The sequence below is a fragment of the Carcharodon carcharias genome, chromosome 16 (genome assembly GCF_017639515.1).
Source record: "Carcharodon carcharias isolate sCarCar2 chromosome 16, sCarCar2.pri, whole genome shotgun sequence".
Lineage (NCBI taxonomy): Eukaryota > Metazoa > Chordata > Chondrichthyes > Lamniformes > Lamnidae > Carcharodon > Carcharodon carcharias.
Window position 1 is genome coordinate 98392050 of NC_054482.1, and position 20659 is coordinate 98412708.

A 20659-nucleotide genomic window follows, 5' to 3' on the forward strand; every position below is an offset into this window, starting at 1 on the left:
TCGTCCTTTGCTTCAAAAACATATCCAATTTTCAATAATTGAAACAGTGGTCATTACCTTAACCACTCCCTACAGCAAAGAATTCCATCCTCCTAAAGCCCTCCATGTAAAGAAATTCCTTCTAAATTCTCTCAAGATATAATTGGCAAAAGAACCACAGATTTTTTTTTAAAGCACTGACTTAATATAATCTGTAATTGCGGGAGAAGACTCTATCGTAACTATCTATAGGAAATTGGATAAATATTTAAAAGGGAAATGTTTACATGCTATGGGGAAAGAGATTGGAAAGAGAGGATTGCCGTACAACTGGATCACAGAGGTAAAGGATAACACACGATTTTTTCAAAGTCTATGTAATTTTGACAGAAATCAAAGTTATAAGTCTGACAGAACGCGGGACTGCACCTGTGTACCATGCAATTTTTACAGTATAGTGCAAGCACTCAGATGTGGCTGCATGTTTAGCAGGCCGTGAAAGATTACAGTTCTAGAGATATTGAGAGATGCAAAAAAATATTCTCTCTGTCATCGGCCCCCTAGAGAGTGGCAAGTTTGTGTTTGTGTGCACTATTAGTTGCACAAGACTCTAACTTCAGGAGTTGATTGCACTCAAGCATGCTTTGGAAGTGTTTCAAGTCAAACTGCTGAGAAAACCTAAATAGGTAAAGTTTCAATGTGCCTAATATTAATTCCATGCTATACCCAGCCTACAGCACTTGGGCAGAAGGCAACAGTCAAGGATTAACCAACCGCAACAAATATGCATGTTTCAGGCTAGTATCCAGAACATTTATTTCAATGCTTCAGTCAAATATAATGCTTAAAGATTAGTACTTTAACTTTAAACACTGCAGGAAGAGTTCATTGAAAGTTTTTATGGGGAATACATATAAAATCATTTCCGTACTTCAGAAAAGAATGGTTTTATTTCAGCTGTGCAAGTTTATTTATTACAGAAATTCATAATGAGGGTATGCCAGCGTTCCTAAGGCATGAATCTTCCCAGCAAATAAATTTGGGCAATAATAAACAAAAAAGTCAAAACTTCAGCATAATTGTGACCTTGACCGATTTGCTAACATAGACTATTGGTTATGGAATACACAAATTAGAATTTTGGTTGTCACCTTATGGTTGTGACTATGCTACTTCAGACTAGTAACCCTCACATTCTGAAACCTCTTCAATATCCTCTGTAGTTAAGCAAGTAATGGGAAAATCTATTTTATAGTATCAAGTCTGTTGCCTGTCATTAAGAAAATACTGAATGCCAAAAAAAAAGCACAATACATCAAGGAAGACCAGCAAAAGTAGTTTTTACTTCCCATTCTAACAGAGAAACTAAGGTATGTAAAATTTTACTGTTGTATCTTTATTTTTCAGAACTCGTTCAGCTCTCTGATACATCAGGAAAATTACTATAATTAATCTATTCCCATCTTCATTTGAAAGTGATGCTGCTCAGTCCTAAAGTCAAGAGAAAGTACAGGACTCATATAGCATTGCACCATAATTTCAAGCACTACTGCATTGAAAGCACAGGAAAAGTCTAAAGGTTGCAATTATCCCAGTATACCATCAAGCTGTTCAAACTCTGAAACAAATATAGTCGAGTTTAATACTTTATGAAATTAATACATTGAAGCATCAAGAGTAAGGCCTCACAAAAGTAATTCCCCTGGACTATGTCTTCAATATCTTCAAAATAAATGAATTTTGATTGATTATTTCCATAAGCAATTACAAGAACTAAATGTATTGAATACAACACAACATACAGTACAAGCCATACATCAAGCCTGGAAATATGACAAATCGTATGCACAGAAAATGATCAGAATTGTTTTAAATAGTTGAGAACTTTTAAGGGTGTGGTATCTGGTCAATGGCAGGTGCAGGTTGCAGCTTGTCCAGTTGTTCTTTACAGATAATTCAGTTTTAAGTTTAAAACATTTAAAAGATGACATCCACAGGCTCATGTGCAATAAATGCTACAATCCAAATAGAGTTTATGAAGTCCAGCGCCACCATGCCACTTTCATTCTGTCCCACACTGCAGAAAAGGAATCCAGAGCAGGACGTACATCTAGAGCAGTGAACTGGTACGTTGACTTGTCAATCTCGCCTCCATCATAGTAATCAATCACATATCGTACTTCTCTTCCACAACGGTTCACAATCCAGTCATGTCGATCAAAGGGCAGTTCATACCTAGCAGTTTTAAAACAATCAGTTGAGATACCACAAGCTAATATTAAATACGTGCAGATTTTTACAATTTAAATTTTGTCTCAAGCAAAGATGACCAGGTTCTCTGTCTTAGTGGCTCACTTACCTGCATGCCATGGAGCCTCAATATAAAACACTAAATTCATGGTATGCCACTTCAAAACATTAAGCTCAAAAGCATTTATTTTTGTTTTTTTTTATTGGATTTATGGGATGTGGGCTTCGTTGGCTAGGCCAGCATTTATTACCCATCCCTAATTGCCTCAAGAAGGTGCTGGTGAGCTGCCTTCTTGAATCGCTGCAGTCCATGTGGTGTAGGTACATCCACTATGCTGTTAGGAAGGGAGTTCCATGATTTTGACCCAGCGACAGTGAAGGAACGGTGATATATTTCCAAGTCAGGATGGCGAATGGCATGGAGGAGAACTTCCAGGTGGTGGTGTTCCCATCTGTCTGCTGCCCTTGTCCTTCTAGATGGTAGCAGTCGTGGGTTTGGAAGGCGCTAAGAAGCCTTGGTGAGTTTCTGCAGTGCATCTTGTAGATGGTACACACTGCCACTGTTCGTCAGTGGTGGTGGAAGTGAATGTTTGTGGAAGAGGTGCCAATCAAGCGGGCTGCTTTCTCCTGGATGATGTGAAGCTTCTTGAGTGTTGTTGGAACTGCACTCATCCAGGCAAGTGGACAGTATTCCATCACTCCTGACTTGTGCCTTGTGAATGGCAGACAGGGTCTGGAGAGTCAGGAGGTGAGTTACACACCACAGGATTCCTAACCACTAACCATATAAACTCTGGCTACAAGAGTAGGTTAGTTCAGTTCAGTTTCTGGTTGGTGGTAACCCCCGCCCCCAGGATGCTGATAGTGGGGGATTCAGCGATGGTAATGCCATTGAATGTCATGGGGCAATGGTTAGATTCTCCCTTGTTGCAGCTGGTCATTGCTAGGCATTCGTGTGTCACAAATGTTAATTTCCACTTGTCAGCCCAAGCCTGGATAACACCCAGGTCTTGCTGCATTTGGACATGGACTGTTTCACTGTCTGAGGAGTTGCGAATGGTCTGAACATTGTGCAATCAGCAGCAAACATCCCCACTCATGACCTTATGATGGAAAGAAGGTTATTAATGAAACAGCTGAAGGTGGCAAGGCTGAGGACACTACCCAGAGGAACTCTTGCAATGATGTCCTGGAGCTGAGATGATTGACCTCCAACAACCACAATCATCTTCCTTTGTGTTAGGTATGACTCCAGCCAGTGTAGTTTTCCCCCTGACTCCAGTTTTGCTAGAGCTCCCTGATGCCACAGTGGGTCAAATGCTACCTTGACATCAGGGCAGTCACTCTCACCTCTGGAGTTCAGTTCTTTTGTCCATGTTTGAACCAAGGCTGTAATGAGGTCAAAAGCTGAATGACACTGGCAGAACCCAAACTAAACGTCAGTGAGCAGGTTATTGCTAAGCAAGTGCTGCTTGATTGCACTGTTGATGATCCCTTCCATCACTTTACTGATGATGGACAGTAGACTGATGGGGCTGTAATTGGTCAGGTTGGATTTGTCCTGCTTTGTGTTTCAGGACATACCTGGGCAATTTTCCACAATGCCAGGTAGATGTCAGCATTGTAGCTGTACTGGAACAGCTTAGCTAGGGGCACAGCAAGTCCTGGAGCACATGTCTTCAGTAATATTGCCGGAATATTGTCAGGGCCCATAACCTTTGCAGTATCCAGTGCCTTCAGCCGTTTCTTTATATCATGTGCATTCAATCGGCTGAAAACTGGCATCTGTGATGCTGGGGACCTGCGGAGGAGGCCAAGGTGGATCAGCCACTCGGCACTTCTGGCTGAAGATTGCTGCGAATGCTTCAGCCTTATCTTTTGCACTAATATGCTGGGCTCCTCCATCATTGAAGATGGGGGCATCTGTGCAGCCTCCACCTCCTCCAGTGAGTTGTTTAATTGTCCACCAGAGACTATTGTTACATACAGGGGAGGAAGGGAAAACCCAGAGTTTGGGAAAACACATCACAGCCTATTTCAAAAATTGAAACACCTCTTATGGACAGACAGCGAAAAAATAAAGATCAGTTTTGCCTTCCTCCCCTGTATGTAACAATAGTCACTGTTTCAAAGATAATCAGCGCTACTGTACATGCTCTCCTCCCTCACGTCCTAACGTTTCCCACTTATCTCTTGTTCTGTTCATTTCTCCTGTCAGAATCATGCATATCTGATGGTTTGCAAAGGATTCTTTAGCACTGGTCAGTCATTTTCTCTCTCTCTATGTAGCTTTTGTCATGATATCACCACAGGACAAGGAGAAGCAGCAGGCCCCAAGAACTACCTCACCCAGGACGGAACTGAACCTGCATTGTCGGTATAATTAAGAACCACGCTCTAGCCAGCTGAGCTAACCAGCCTGTCACTAGTGGGATTTAAATTACCATTGAAAAAGCAGCATTAAGATGGCTTTTGCAAACCACCAAACATGTGACATTGAAGAAAAAAGTGCCACGTAAGGCCACAAGTAGAAAATGTGGTCTCAGGGCATGTAGGGTCATAGATTAGGTCCTTCTTCTCAAATGACATATTACATCTTTAAATGCCAGAATTTGTTCTTTTTTGACATCTAATGAAATTAAACCAGTTTTGCAATTTGATTCAATGTTTTATTAAGTGTATGTAAGTCAACATGAAATTAATTGTAAACTGCAGCCACTCATTAGAATGTGATGGTTAATTTTATAAAAGGCCCAGATTTTCCTGCCAGTGAAATGACAACACTCATTGCTCAGCTCGAAGAAAGCTGCCCATAAAAATCTCGAAATCTGTGGTGTGGATTTCCCTTTTCTAATTTGAATCTAGCAACAAGTCACCTGACATTCCACAAATACATAATTAGTTTTTTTTTTAAAAAAAGAGCTACAGAAGCTGTTCGACAGTAATCATGAACCTGGTACACTGTTAAAATCCAGTCACACTTCATTCAGCTAGACAACTTTTACAAGGATTTTTAGTGAGACTAATAACATAAAATGGTTCTCATCAGTTCAGTGATTTTTAATTGATTGTAGTTTGTGGGAATTTCAACAGTGCAACCTATGCAGAAGCGTAGGATCACAGACAGCAACTACGGGATGTTTAGCTGCGCATGTGAGGACTCCAGAAGTTGCTGCCAGTTTCAGTGGAGAAGTGACAGTGAATGTTGATAGATTTGCTATCATTACTACCACAAAATCTGGGCTAATACAACTAACACACTTTTTAATGCCAATATAATGCCATATCATACAGTACAGCACAGGAAGCCATTCAACCCAGTGCATCTGCACCTGCTGCATCACAGAGAAATCCAGTTATCCGCACTCCCCTGCTTTTCCCTCAGACACCTGCAATATTTTCAAGTGTTTATCCAATTCCCTTGTGAAAGCTACCATTGGATCTGTACTCACCACCCTTCAGCTAATGGGAAACAACTTCAGAGGAGCAGGAGGAGAAGTGGGCCATAGAGAGCCAGTCTGCTCCATCATTCAATATGAATCTAGCTGATCTACCTCAACTCCAGTTTCTCAGACTCAACCCACCCAAGGTTGGATGGGTGGAAGGTGAGTCAGTCAACATCTCAATGAGAAAATGAAGCAAACTAGGGAACAAATAATTCTTGTCTTCAAGGGAGGGGACTGGTGAGTAATCATAGGTGGTGGAGCAAGTCAGCTTGGCACCATTCTCTACAACTCAGTTCCTAAACCCTCTTTCCCTCCACCTCTATCACCTTTTAAAAAGCTCCTCAAGGCCAGCTCTTAAACCAGGTTTTTGTTCACTTCCCTAATCTAGCCTTCCATTGTTCAGTATTAAATTCCCTGTTTTCATTTGCAAAGTGCCTTGTGATTTTATGTTAATATACAAATGCAAATTGTCTTGAAAAATATGAAATTCACATGCAAGTAAAATGATAACGTGAACTTGTACTAGTTAAAAAATATATATATGCAATCATTTCTGTATTAAAAGTGCAATAAAACAAATATTTATCTTCAGCACCGTTCTGTGAATAAGTTTTCAGCAACCTTTTCCTAATGTAGTGCTTCAAAATTCCAGCAGATGGTAGTCATTGCATATTGAAAAAAAGAAATAAGGCAGAAAATAAACTGTACAGGTGTACCTCATGGTGATTCCCTGACCTTTAGCTCACTCATATTTAATATAAAAAGTGATTACATTAGATTGTTGATTGTTCTATAATGGCCATACATGTCCCAAACAATGGTAAAACAATGATTTATGTTCCCTCACCCTCAAAAGGGAATTCCCTCAAAGTTTAATTAAAGTGAAGGTGCCACAGTCAGATTAAAAGGTTAACAGCCAGATCTATGGTATCATTGATGAGGATTAGGGGCAGCATTTGAACAAGTTTAACTGGCAGTACAACTAGGCTGGATTCAAGAAAATTTACTTTGAACAATACTGCAACACATAAGAATTTAAACCAGTTGGTTACCAAGTTCTCTTGGATGCACGCACAGAAAAGAGGTCTTATTTCTCCCGAAAACATGACAATTTATTTACATGCTCAAAAAGATTATGCAATCTATAACTATTTGACACTTCAAAAAAACTGTCCACTTCTTGCATAATCTAACTACACAGTTCATAACATACCCAATTAAAGAACGAATCCGAGCTCTTGGTGAATATTCCTTAGCTTTTCCCCCAAAGCGGAGTAATGTAGGCCCACAGGGGCATTCCCTAAAAACAAAAGTATACCAAATATTTTTAATTTAACTAAATTGACATTAATGCCCAATATTGCTCCTACAGCTTTATTATGTGCATTGACTATTTAGAATATTATATAGCAGTGTGATTGAATTCATGTTTTCTGAACCTTAAGTTTTATTGGAAAATATGAAGAAATTATGATTCTGAGAAAGACCACTTGACAGTTTAAGGACACAAAGAGAATGGCCGGAGTACACTTTAAGATATGACCAAGTACCAAAAGAATACTGGAACTTCTCCCCATGTGACACCACCTGAGTTGCAATGCTCCACAAATTCAGCCATGCAAGTAATGACCAGTAGTGCAAAGGAGCTCTAAAATTTCAAGATTTATAGATTACAAGTGGGGACGTTCACTGATGATTGCAGAATGCACAGTCCCATTCATAGACTGCTTCAGTATCTGAGAAGTTATGTCAGCACGCATAAAGGCTTGCGCTGATAAGTAGCAAGGAACGTTTGTGCCATAAGTGTCTTGACATTGTAATGACCTTCTCCAAGAGAATCTAACCATACATAAAAACAAAATGATGGAAAAATGCAGCAGGTCTGTCAGCATCTGTGGAAAGAGAAACAGGGTTAACGTTGAGTTCAATATGGTTTCTCTTCCAAGGAGTCATATTGGACTCGAAACATTAACTCTGTTTCCCTCTCCACAGATGCTGCCAGACCAGCTGAGTTCATCCAGAATTTCCTGTTTCTATCTCAGTTTTCCAGCGTCTGCAGTATTTTGCTTTTATTTTAAAGAGTCTAGCCAGTTGTGAATGGTGGAGGACAATGAAACATCCAACAGGAGGGTCCACGAATATCCCCATCCTCAATGATGGGGGAGCCCAGGCAGGGTGATGCATTTACAACAATCTTCAGCCACAAGTGATGAGTGGATGATCCATCTCAGCCTCCTCCTGAGGTCCCCAGCATCACAGGTGCAAGTCTTCAGCCAATTCAACTCACTCCACATGATTTCAAGAAACGGCTAAAGGCACTGGATACTACAAAAGGATAGTGGCCCTGACGACATTCCAACAATGGAACTGAAGGCTTGTGCTCAAGAACTAATGCACCCTTAGCCAAGCTGTTCCAGTACAGTTACAACACTGGCATCTACCTGGCAATGTGGAATACTGCCCAGGTATGCCCTGTCCACAAAAAGCAGGACAAATCCAACCCTGCCCATTATTGCCCCATCAGTCTACTCTCAATCATCAAAGTGATGGAAAGTGTCGTCGACAGCGCTATCAAGCAGCACTTACTCTGCAATAACCTGCTCTCTGATGCTCAGTTTGGGTTCCGCCAGGGCCACTCAGCTCCTGGCCTCATTACAGCCTTAGTCCAAACATGGACAAAAGAGCTGAACTATGGAGGTGAGGTGAGGGTCACGGCCCTGACATCGAGGCAACATTTGACTGAGTGCGGTATCAAGGGCCCTAGCAAAACTGGAGTCAATGGGAATTGGGGTGGGAGGGCGGATTTCTGCACTGGTCAGAGTCATACCTAGCACAAAGGAAGATGGTTGTGGTTGTTGGAGGTCAATCATCTAAGTCCCAAGATATCAAGGCAGGAGTTCCTCAGCGTAGTGTCCTAGGCCCAACCATCTTCAGCTGCTTCATCAAAGACCTCCCTACATCATAAGGTCAGAAGTGGGTATGTTTGATGATGAATGCACGATGTTCAGCACCATTTGTGGCTCCTCAGATACTGAAGCAATCTTTGCCCATTTGCAGCAAGACCTTGGCACCATTCAGGCTTGGGACGATAAGTGGCGAGTAGCATTCGCACCACACAAGTGCCGCACAATGACCATCTCCAACAAGAGAGCATCCAACAATCTCCCCTCAACATTCAATGGCATTATTATCACTGAATCCCCCATCAACATACTGGAAGGGTTACTATTGACCAGAAACTGAACTGGACTAGCCACAAATACTGTGGCTACAAAAGCAGGTCAGAATTCTAAGCGAGTAACTCACCTCCTGGCTCCCCAAAGCCTGTCCACCATCTACAAGGCACAAGTCAACATTGTAATGGAATACCCTCCACTTGCCTGGATGAGTGCAGTTCAAGAAGCTCAACACCATTCGGGACAAAGCAACCCTCTTGATTGGCACCCAGTCCACCATGTTGACATTCACTCCTTCCACCACTGACACACAGTGGCAGCAGTATGTACTATATATAAGATGCACTGCAACAACTCAACAATACTTCTTCCAAACCCACAACTTCAACCACCTAGATGAATGAGGGCAGCAAGTGCATGGGAACACCACCTGCAAGTTTCCCTCCAAGTCAGATTCCATCCTGCTTTGGAAATCCTTCACTATCACTGGATTAAAAGGCTTGGAACTCCCACCTAACACTGTGGGTCTACCTACATCAGAAAGATTGCAGTGGTTCACAGCAGCTTGCAATCACCTTCAAGGAAAATTATAGATGGGCAATAAATTACCTTGGCAGCAATTTCAACATCCCATGAATGAATAAAAACTTTAAAATTGTGCTGATGTTTGTTTCTATAAGGATTTTAAGTAAATGAAATGTATGTACATATTTTATTCATATTTTTACAGATGAAAATGCGCTGGATTAAAATTTTTTAAACCACAAATGGTAAGGCAAACACAAACATTCCCCAAAGGTGTGGGCAATATCCGAGTGCAGACTGGATTACCAAACTCCTTTTCATTTTCCAGAAAGTTAAATATTCCGCAATTGGAAACAGAAAATGCTGGAAATACTCAGCAAGTCTTGCAGCAACTGTGAAGAGAGAAACAGAGTTAAACTTTCAGGCTGGTGAACTGCTGAGTTCTGCCAAAACGTCATTGACCTGAAACTTTCAAGTTTCTCTCTTCACAGATGGTGCGAGATCTGCTAAGTATGTATTTCTGGCATTTACATCTCCAGCATCCGCAGTACTTAACTTTCAAATATTCAGCAATTTAATACTGACTACAAAATAATCTAAGATATGAAAGCAAGCAATTATTGATAAATATTAAAAAGATTCAACAACAAAAATCCAATCTAACAAAATTATATACCTTAGATGTTGCATATTAAGTGAATAAATGGAAATGAACTTGATATTGGGATATTATCACCAGGTCTAGCACGATTTAAATCATATTGACTATATGCAAGAAAATGTTTACACAGGCTGTTAAGTCTGTCACAACCTGTGTGTTTTTAAACTGCTGATTGCACTGTAATAGATGTGAACTGTTGTTACAAATGAGATAGACAGGTTAAACAAGTGGGCAAGAACTTGGCAAATGGAACACAATATGGGGAAGTGTGAAGTTATCCACTTTGGTAGGAAAAATAGAAACAGCAGAGTTTGGATGAAAAGTCACAGACCTGAAACGTTAACTCTTGTTTCTCTCTTCACAATGCAACCAGATCTGTTGAATGTTTTCAGCATTTGTGTTTTATTTTAGAAAAGTAGAATATCTTTCAAATGGTGAGAAACTGGGAAATGTTGGTACTCAGAGGGACCTGCGTATTCTTGTTCATGAATCACAGAAAGTTAACATGCGAGTACAAGCAAGCAATTAGAAAAGCAACTGGTATGGTATACTCCAATCCCTTTGTAATAAAGATTGAGTGAAGAAATCTTAATACAATTATATTGGACCTGGGTGAGATCATACCTGCAGCCTGTGTACAATTTTGGTCTCTTTTCCTTAGGTAGGGTGCTTGCCTTAGAGAGAGTACAACAAAGGTTCACCAAACTAATTAAAGGGATGAGGGGATTATTCTTTTGAGAGAGATTCAGCAGACTAATCTTATATTCCCCAAATGTGGAAGGATAGAAAGTGACCTCATCGAAATACACAGAATTCTTTCGCAGCTTGATAGAATGGATGGTGAGAGTATGCTTCCCCTGGCTGGGGAGTCTAGAAATTGGGCTCAACCTTATAATGAGGATTAGCCATTTAGGACAGAGATGAAGAGAAATTTCTTCACAGAGCTGTGGGTCTTTGGAATTCTCTGACCCAGAGAGCTGTGGAGGTTCAGTCACTATATATTAAAGACGGAGATATATCACATTTTTAGATATTAAGGGAATTAAAGGATGTGGAATTAGTGCAGGAAAGTGAAGTTGAGGTAGAAGATCAACTACGATGATAATGAATGGTGGAACACACCTGAAGGATTGAATGATCTACTCCTCCTTTATTTACATTCTTATGACCCAATAATAGGTAACAGTATATTTTGCAACGGGTATTACAAATGGCTGCAGTACTAACTTTCTAAGTATTTATGGTTTTGACACGACCAAAGTTGCAAACATTGCAAAGGCATTTAACAAATTATTACACCATTTAAGTAAAACAGTCAGCAAAAACAGATTAAGACCATATTCTTCCCATTTTTCATTGCTTCTATTATGATGCTATTTTAAGCCAGAAGTTTTCAACATCACAGCTGACTAAAGTGTACCTGGGCAGTTCGAAAAGAGCAAGCACAGAGCACGATGAATAAATCAAATGTGTGATGAATGCATGCCTGCAGAACATAGTTGGCTGGTCAGTCAGTTGCAATGTTGAAAACCAATTTCAGTCACCGCCAAGATTGTAGCTTCCAAACAGGGTTCAATGGCTTAATTGAATTCCAGATGGTTATATTTTAGCGCACTTAAATATCTGGAAAACAGAGGAAATCATATGAAAAGAATTTCTAAGCAGATAATTCCCACAAAGCAGCAAGGGAAATGTCAAGGTTCTAGAGCAGAGCAGCATTTTGGGTAAAATTAAGTAGGCTGGGTCAGGAATAGACAGTAAGAAAGGTATAGGGCATGAGTGATGAAGGGGACATCAGGGAAAATTAGTAAAAAGTCAAAGTTAAAAGCACTATTTCTGAATGCACAAAGCATTTGCAACATATTAGTTGAGTTAAAGCATCAATAGAAATTAATAGGTTTGATCCAATAGTCATTCCAAAGACATGTTTACAGGGTGACTAAAGTTGGGAACTAAATATTCCAATATGTTTAATTTTTTAGAAGAGATAGGCAAAAGGAAAAAGTAGAAGGGGTAGCACTGATAATGAAGGATGTGATAAAGGCAGTAGAGAGAAAGGGTTTTAAGCTCAGAAAATTAATTAAAATGAGTTTGGGTGGCGCTTAGAAACAGCAAGGGGTAGAAACATTGGTGGGGGTATTTATAGGCTCGCTAACAACAGTTGTAATAGGGCAGAGTGTAAACCAGGAAATTAGAGTCACACGTAACAAGAGTAATACAGTAAGCACGGAGAACTTTAATCTTCATATAGGCCGGGCAAACCAGATTTGTAGTAATAGTGTGGAGGACAATTTCATGGAATGTACACAAGTTAATTTGAGATCAGTTGTCAAGGAGCCAACTAAGGGACAGACTATTTTAGAACCAGCATTGCGCAATGAGGAATGATTAATTAATAACTTTGTAGTAAAGGGGCCCCTAGGGAAGAGTGACCATAATAGAATTGAGGATTGATTAACAGACAAAAAACAGAGTAGGAATAAACAGGGTATTTTCAGTCGGCAGCCTGTAACTAGCAGGGTACTGCAGCATCAGAACTTGGGTGTCAACTATTTATAACCTATATCAATAACTTGCATGAGGGGACTGAGCGTAATATATCCAAGTTTGCTTACAATACAAAGTTGGGCGGAAAAGTTATCAGTGAGGTGGACACGAACGTGATGCAGATGGATATAGACAGGTTGGGTGAGTGGGAAAGAACATGGAAGATGGGATAAAGTGTGAAATTAAATAAATCTTAGTAGAATCATACAGGGCATTGGTGAGGCCACACCTAGAGCAGTGTACGATTTTGGTCCCCTTACCCAAGGAAAGACATACCTGCCCTAGGGGGAGTGCAACAAAGGTTCACTAGACTTTTTCCAGGTTGAGTGGATTGTCCTATGAGGAGAGGCTGAGTAGACTAGGCCTATATTTCCTGGAGTTTAAAAGAATGTCAGGTGATCTAATTAAAACATATAAAAGACTTAAAGGACTTGACAGGATCTCTGCTGTGAAAATACTTTCCCTGGATGGGTCAAGTGGGGACCTGGGATCTTATATTAGTATGGTTAATATTAAAATGCTTTATTAATCTTAAAATAAGCACTATAGTTATGAGGGTTCCTTTCCTAGGCATAATCAGATACTTCATCAAAGGTGGCTCTGGGGATGCTGGCTCAGCAGCTAGCAATAACAGCCTGTATGAACATACTATTCATTGCTATGTATAGGAAGGAAAGGGGAACTGAAGACCAGCAAAGATGGTTGAGTCACCATGGAAATTAGCAGACACAAGGCTGACGGTTGAGATAATGGGAACATCTGCTGGGCCTGCATGATCCAGTTCACTGATGGAATAGTAGGGTTAAGGATTAATGACTGTCACGAAACATTCGACTGAAAGAAGAACGCTAAGAAGTATAAATATGTGCTGTAAACTGTATTATTGAGAAGTTCCTTGGGTGACTGAGATCTTCTCCCTTGCATATGCTCAAATAAAAATCTGCTTGTTTGAATTCCTCAGACTCGAGAGTAGTCACTTTACCACAACAACAGGGAATCTAGAACATGGGGTTATTGTCTCAGAATAAAGGGACAGCCATTTAGAACCAAGATAAGGAGAAACTTCTTCAGAGTTGCAAATTAGAATTGTCTACCCTAGAGAGCTGTGGATACTCAGTCATTGAGATACATTTTTGAGTACTGAGGGAACTAAGGGCTATGGGGACAATGCAGGAAAGTGGAGTTGAGGTACAGCCGTCATCTTATCAAATGGTGCAGGAGACTCAAAAGGGACCAAATGGCTTTCTCCAGCTCCTAGTTATGTTAAGTGGGAAATTCACTTATGTGGCCTCCACTGTACTACCATCAGTGTCACCAAGTTCTTGCCCAAAAATAAAATCCATAGTATTTCCTTTTAAGTTCCCTGCATTGATGCTTCAAACTAAAAAATAGAAGTCTTATTACAGGCAAATGGAAATAACTAACACGCAAACTGATATGAACTTTCAGAACCAAAAAAACCGCAAACATTCTGAGAATGGTGGATATTTAGCCTTCCAAGTTTTCCTTTTAGTTAAGTGAAACAGTAATGCAATAAATCAGAGCTTGATACACTACGATGTCAATTCCATTTCATAACCCCAGCAACAGACAACTTCCACTGTGCTGCTCAATAAATGCATCCATTATGAACTATGAACTAACTTAGCATGGAGTGCTTCCCACTTGAGTATTTCATTCCAGGCCTGTTCATTGTTCTGATTATGGATCTTAATAATGTTTGACATATCATTAGCTGTAATATCTTCATTCCGCCAGCGCCACCTGTAAAATAATTACAGAATGGAATATAATTTTAAACCAAGGCACTGAATGCTTCGTCACTGTTAAAATAATCCATTTTCTTCAGCAAAACACAAAATTATAGCGAATGAAATGAATGTTGAATTATAGAATATAAAACTGTGGCCCTTTTCATATTCAACACTTAACAACCAGAAGATAGCACTACATCAGTGATGAATACTAGGTACTCTGTGGTGGGCCAAAGAAAACCACTTTCATTTATTGAAAACATACAGTTCTACCATCATATGGCTTAAGCTCTTTTTCCATATTCTATTTTTAAAATCTGCCTTTCCTCTCTGGAAGTCTTGCTGAGGTATAACTCTGTGTCAGGCCACTGTGAGAGGATAGACAATGAGTGTCAAGAGACTTTTACTCACTGAGGCATCAGAGCTGAGCCCAACTAAGTCTTCACATCCCACCCCTATACGAGGTAACTGGAGGGCAATTAGGAACAGGAATTTTGCTGGTTTCCCCATACCATCAGTTTTAATTCTTCCATCTGCATTCCCTTCCCTTCGAGTTCTTCACAGAAACTACAATTTTGTTTTCAATAGTGTATCTACACAAGTGTAGCTGTGTGATTCAGACTCCAGATATAATCAGAATTTAATCTGCAAGCACCAGATTGCCAGGTGGCATTCCTTTGCTTAACCCATGACTGACAGTAGTAATGGAATCTGATACTCAAGCTCCATAACCATTCCCTCCATTGGAACAAGAATAGGCCATTCAGCCCTGAGCCTACTTCTGCTCATTAGATCATGGTGGCCACCTACCTCAATGCTATTTCCCTGCACTATCCCCCTATCCTTGGATGTCATTAGTATCTAGAAATCTATTGATTTCCACCTTCAACATAATGATTGAGCTTCCACAGCCTTCCGGGGTAGAGAATCCCAAGATTCACCACTCCCCGAGTGAAGAAATTCCTCCTCAGTCCTAAATGGCCTACCCCTTTTTCTGAGGCTGTGTCTCCTGGTTCTAGACTCCCCCAGTCAAAGGAAGCATCCTTTCTGCATTTACCCTATTTGGCCCCGTAAGAATTTTGTTATTTTCAATAAGATCACACCTCATTCTTCTAAACTCTGGCTCTGTATTCTTTAGTCTCCTTAATCTCTCCTTAAAGGACAGCCATCCCAGGAATTAGTCTGGTGAACATCCACTGAACTCCCTCTAGGTCAAGTATAGACTTCCTTAGGTTAGGAGACCGAACTGTACATAGTGCTCCAGGTGCAATCTAACCAAGGCTCTATACAATTGAAGCAAGACATCTTTACTCCTGCACTCAAATCCTCTTGCAATAAAGGCCAACGGACCAACTGATTTCCTAATTGTTTGTGCATTTGCAGCTTAGCTTTCAGTGATTTATGAACAAGGACACCCAGATCCCTTTAGACATCAACACTTCCCAGTCTCTTACCAATTAAGAAATGCTCTGCACCTCCATTCTTCCTATCAGTGGATAACCTCACACTTATCCACATTATATTCCACCTCTCATTAAGCCTGTCAAAATCCCATTGAAGCTTTTTTGCATCTTCCTCTCAAATCATATTCCCATCTAGTTTTGTGTCATCCACAAACTTGGAAATATATTTGGTTCCCACATCCAAATCATTAAAAAAGATTGTGAACAGCTGGGGCCCCAAGTACTGATTCTTGTAGTACCCACTAGTCACAGCCTACCAACCTGAGAATGACGTTTATTCCTACTGTTTTCTGTCTGTTAACCAATCCTCAATCCATGCCAGTATATTAGCCCCAATCCCACGTGCTCTAATTGTGTTTACTAACCTCCTGTGTGGGACCTTTTCAAAAGCCTTCTGAAAATCCAAGTACACCACATCCACCAGTTCCTCCTTACCTATTCTGTTAGTAACATTCTCAAAAAAACACCAACGGGTATTCTATTAGCAACTATGTAATAATAAGCCTTTGTCTGCTTACCCTTTCTTGACCATTGCATTCCAAAACATCTGCTCAGAAGGATATACCCAATGCTTGTCTGAATAAGTCCTAGGAATGGAAGATTCCTCTCTGGCTACAGAAAGTGGAAATGGCTGATCTGGTGATGGCTTCTGATTAGGTGGTGGCATCTACAAAACAAAGTGATAAGGATCTTATACATACAATTACTAACTTCCCCATCCCCTCCCCACTTCATCCTCCCTGTACCCCCAAAAAATTACAAAGATATCATAAAGCTCTTCCTAAAGACAAAAAAGGTAAACACAGCTCCCATTGAACAGAATTGATTTCACAACACTGAATCTTAAGAAAATACAAAACTCAAAATTTGAAACCACCATCCACACTGTTCTAATGCTAATTTCAGCTGAAGTAAAACTTATGTTCCCCAGAAAAATTCTCCTCTGGTACAGCTAAGCTACGCAGTCTACCTACATTCCCTGTAACATGTGGTAAAATTTCTAATACTTCATTTACAAGAAAGACATAGCAAAAATAATGTATTAAGTGTAACACGTTGGATTCAGTAATAAAATTGCCATTACGCAACATCTTTGATGTGCCACGCTTCAACTGCTCAACCAATCAACAATTATCATAAGCATATAAACAGAAAAGAATTAAAGCATCACGTTTTGATGAAAAACAACATATTATAGTCTACTCAAGGCATTCACCTTACTCCATAAGGTTTTTAAAATGACTAGCAAGTCATTTTTTGCCTTGTGTTACTGAACACAAAATATTGCTGAATCAGAATGTATTAAGTTATGAAATTTAAAAATCAGGATGTGTGGCTGTGTACAGAATAATTTGACATTATTTGTGCCTTTGTGGCTTCTTGATACAGGGGACAGAATCTTCTGGTCGGCGTGCGGGGGCGGGGCGTGCATCCCGATGTCACCGCACATCATTCCAATCTTCAGTTCGGTAGGCACACACCAGAGGTGGCTGCGCGCCCGCCAAACTGTCAAAGGCCTGTTAAGACCATTAATCACCTCATTAAGGTCATTGTCAGGGTTGCCCGTCCAACCTTAAGGTTGGTGGGCAGGTGAAAAGCCCAGGCAGCCATGGGTGGGATGACGTTTCATGGAGGGTTTATAACTTTAACAACATTCTTATTAAAATTAATTGACGTCCCAACTCATGTGACACTGTCATATGAGGGGACATGTCTAAATAATTTTTAAAATTTTTTTTCAATGTTTTCATAATCAAAGTAATTTCCCTGAGGCAGCTCTGCGCCTCAGGGAGATTTCTGCACACTTTCAAACTGTTGCACGCCCACCCGGGCCCACTCCTGCCAAGCCCGCCCGAGGGGGAGAAAATTCTCCCCAGGGTTTTCTTTATCCCCTCAGTCTGTGCCTCTACGGAAGGGTAGCAGTGAAACACTAAATCACAAGTGGAAAAAACAGACATTAGCATTTGAAAGATTAAGACAAATCTTGTCTTATTTACCATATTACTGGGATCAATATCGTCTTCTGTTTGCGGTTTGTTAGCTGTTTTCATGGGACACTCCAAGTATTCATACGCCCTCTCCTGATGTGCAGGCACAGGATAAGATGCATTCTCTATTGAGGTAGTTGTTGCAGCTGCCTGATGAATTGGACAACCTGATGGAACACAGGTTGTAAACAAAACAAACAATTCAAATCAGTGAATCATTACAATTAATTGTATCGATGCTGTTGCGCAGTAACAGCCTTGAAATTCTGTTATTTATGTTTGTGTTTGTTAGGTTAAAAGCATCATGAAAGCAGCAAAGTAACAAAAGTATTAAACATTTGAACATTAATATTCACACCATATTGCCCAAGCCAATGAGTTTAAAATACTTGTTTGCGCGTAATGCTAATATCACAGATGTCTGAAGAACTATATAGTGACAATATCAGTACTTTCTAATGTACTAAATAAGTTGCCATCATTCTGAAGGGACTCTAAAATAAATCGAAGGTACAATTTAAACTTGTCAATAGTGATAAGAGTCTCCAAAAATTTGCTTAACATAAAACGGTTTGCAAGAAAGAATTTTACAAGTTGGCAGCACAACATATTTGAAGCTTCAGGTAAAAAAAATTCAGGCACCAACATTTTTAAAATGTTTACCTTCCTTCTTGGCTTGATGCATAGGACATTCTGAAGGTAATGTTGCTTGTGGCGTAACAGTAGCTGAAGCTGTTTGCGCATTGTTAGGCAGCGCTGACGTGGATACTCCCATTCTTTGGGTGACAAGGCCTCAAGTAACTGCTGTGGAACACGGTAAGTCATTTAAACTTAGAGCACAAGCAACAATCCTACCGTAAGCTGAATGCCATGTGACCTCTGCAGTATTATAAATGTTTAAAACATCAAAATGTCAGTATTTACCCAAAACACTGGTTATAATTAATAACACACAAAGTAGACTACTTGTTCTTTTAAATTAATAGGTTGATTTTTCTCTTAATCACATAACAAGACTTGCAAAAAATTTTTTAAAACAATTTCCAATTTAAATATGCAGGCACACAAGAATTTATTTTCATTTATTGAATGAAAAAAAAGTTTCCATGATGGTAAATAATTATCTCTACCACAATCAGATAGTTAAACTGTCAGCCTTCACTCGGTGGTTTGTCTCCTTCCTGTGTTTGAAGGCTTTGGGTTCAAGCCCCATTTTAGATTTGAGCATGTAATCTTGACAAACACCACAGTACAGTAGCGAGGGAGTGCACTGCTCAAGGTGTCATTTTCCCAATGAGGTGCTAAACTGAGCCCTTGTCTGTCCACTCAAGTGGGCATAAAATACTCTATGCAAGTATTTGAAGAGCAGGGGAGTTCTCGCAGGGTCCTGGCCAACATTTACCCTTTAATCAATACCAGTAAAAACGATTAGCCAGTCAGTTATCGCACCACAGGATCTTGCTAGGAACACATCTGCTGACATTACAATGCTGATTACAGCGACTGATGTACATTTCAAGTGTAAAGTGCTCTGAGACATAGAAAAGGTGCTAGATAAATGCAAATTCCTTCTTACATAATCATGATTCAATGGGAAGATTTCAGTTATCACGTACCAAGAGGGAGAGAGAGACGTGGGGGGGGGGGGGGGGGGGAAGAGACAGAGACACCAGACGTTTGGGGGTGGGGGGTGGGGAAGAGAGAGAAGAGACGAGGTGGGGGGAAAGAGAGAGACGTTGGGGGGAGACCAGGGACGGGGGTGGTGGGGGCGGGGAAAGAGAGACCAGCGTCTGGTGGGGGGGAAGAGAGACCAGAGCCGGGGTGGTGGGGGGGAGAGAGAGAGAGAGACCACAGCCGGGGTGCGGGGGTTAAGATAGCGAGAGCCACCTGACAATCCCGCCCTTACCTCCTCCTCCTCCTCCGGATTCTCGAATTCTCTCTGCTCAAGGTTAACACCGCCCTCGCTCCCACAACCCCCCGCGCCGCCGATAGACCACTCTCTATGTACAAAACTTCCGCTCCTCCGGCCACGCCCACTTCATGTCGTCAACAAAGCCCAGCTCCAGGCCCGGGGGGAGTGTGAAATATATCTGTTGCCAGCGTGACAAGGAGCAAACTAATTATCCTTAAAGGTGTCATGGTCATAGTACAGCTGCAGTAAAGGAAGGAAAGACTTACAGTTATATCGTGCCTTTCACGACCTCAGGATATTCCTTTACGGCAGATGAGTTACTTTTGAAGTGTAATCACTGTTAGAATGTGGAAAACACAGGAGGTTTTTGTGAAGTTGGCCAAGGGATAAATATTCACTAGGACACTGCAGATCTCTCCCCACCTCTTTTTTCAAAATAGCGCCAAGGAATCTTTAACATCCACCTGAAAGGGCAGACACGGCCATGGTTTTGAGTCTCATCTAAAAGAAAGCACCCCCAACAGTGCAGCACTCCCTGAGTACTGCACTGTCAGTCTTAATTTTTGTGCTCACCTCTTGGAGTGCGAGTTGAACCCAGAACCTTCTGTCTTTGAGCTAAAAATACTACCCACTGAGCCATAGGGCTGAAGCACCAATTTTAATATTTCATTTGACTCAGCATCTACAACCCTTTTTAATAACCCCTTGTTCTGGATTCCCTTATAAGGAGGAAATAGTTTTTCTATATACCCCACTGAATCGTTTTTTCCATTTCAAACACAAAGTCACCCTCAACCTTCTAAACTCAAGGCAACACCACCAACCTAGGAACTGGGAAACTGTGGAAGAGATGTACATAAATCACTACATTCTCCTCCAGAGGTCCCTAGCATCACAGATGCCAGTCTTCAGCTAATTCGATTCACTCAATGTGATATCAGGAAATGGCCGAGGGCAC

General features: G+C 40.7%; 1 protein-coding gene across 4 annotated transcripts; it reads right to left on the minus strand.

The window, feature by feature from the left end:
* Window positions 1-910: 910 nt before the first annotated feature.
* On the minus strand, window positions 911-19784 carry LOC121289141 (holocytochrome c-type synthase). Of its 4 annotated transcripts, none has more exons than XM_041208246.1 (7): window positions 19696-19784; window positions 18453-18593; window positions 17799-17956; window positions 16320-16468; window positions 14229-14348; window positions 6889-6975; window positions 911-2214 (listed from the first exon to the last, which is right to left on the minus strand). In XM_041208246.1, the coding sequence occupies exons 2-7, from the start codon at window positions 18562-18564 to the stop codon at window positions 2013-2015; spliced, it is 828 nt and encodes a 275-aa protein (XP_041064180.1). In that variant the 5' UTR covers window positions 18565-18593; window positions 19696-19784; the 3' UTR covers window positions 911-2012. The 4 variants fall into 4 exon arrangements, with proteins under 4 accessions (XP_041064180.1, XP_041064181.1, XP_041064183.1 ...); XM_041208247.1 differs by having other exon boundaries at window positions 18453-18590; window positions 19696-19751; XM_041208249.1 differs by lacking the exon at window positions 14229-14348.
* Between the last annotated feature and the right edge of the window lie 875 nt (window positions 19785-20659).

Excerpts from the sequence above, each read along its gene's own strand:
- LOC121289141 (XM_041208246.1), bottom strand. The coding sequence starts at position 18,564 with ATGGGAGTATCCACGTCAGCGCTGCCTAACAATGCGCAAACAGCTTCA. Across the intron at positions 16,469-17,798 it reads ATATTGATCCCAGTAATATG|ATGCCACCACCTAATCAGAA; the intron begins GTAAATAAGACA and ends TTTGTTTTGTAG. Across the intron at positions 6,976-14,228 it reads TGGGAAGCACTCCATGCTAA|GGAATGCCCCTGTGGGCCTA; the intron begins GTTAGTTCATAG and ends TTTTGTTTTTAG.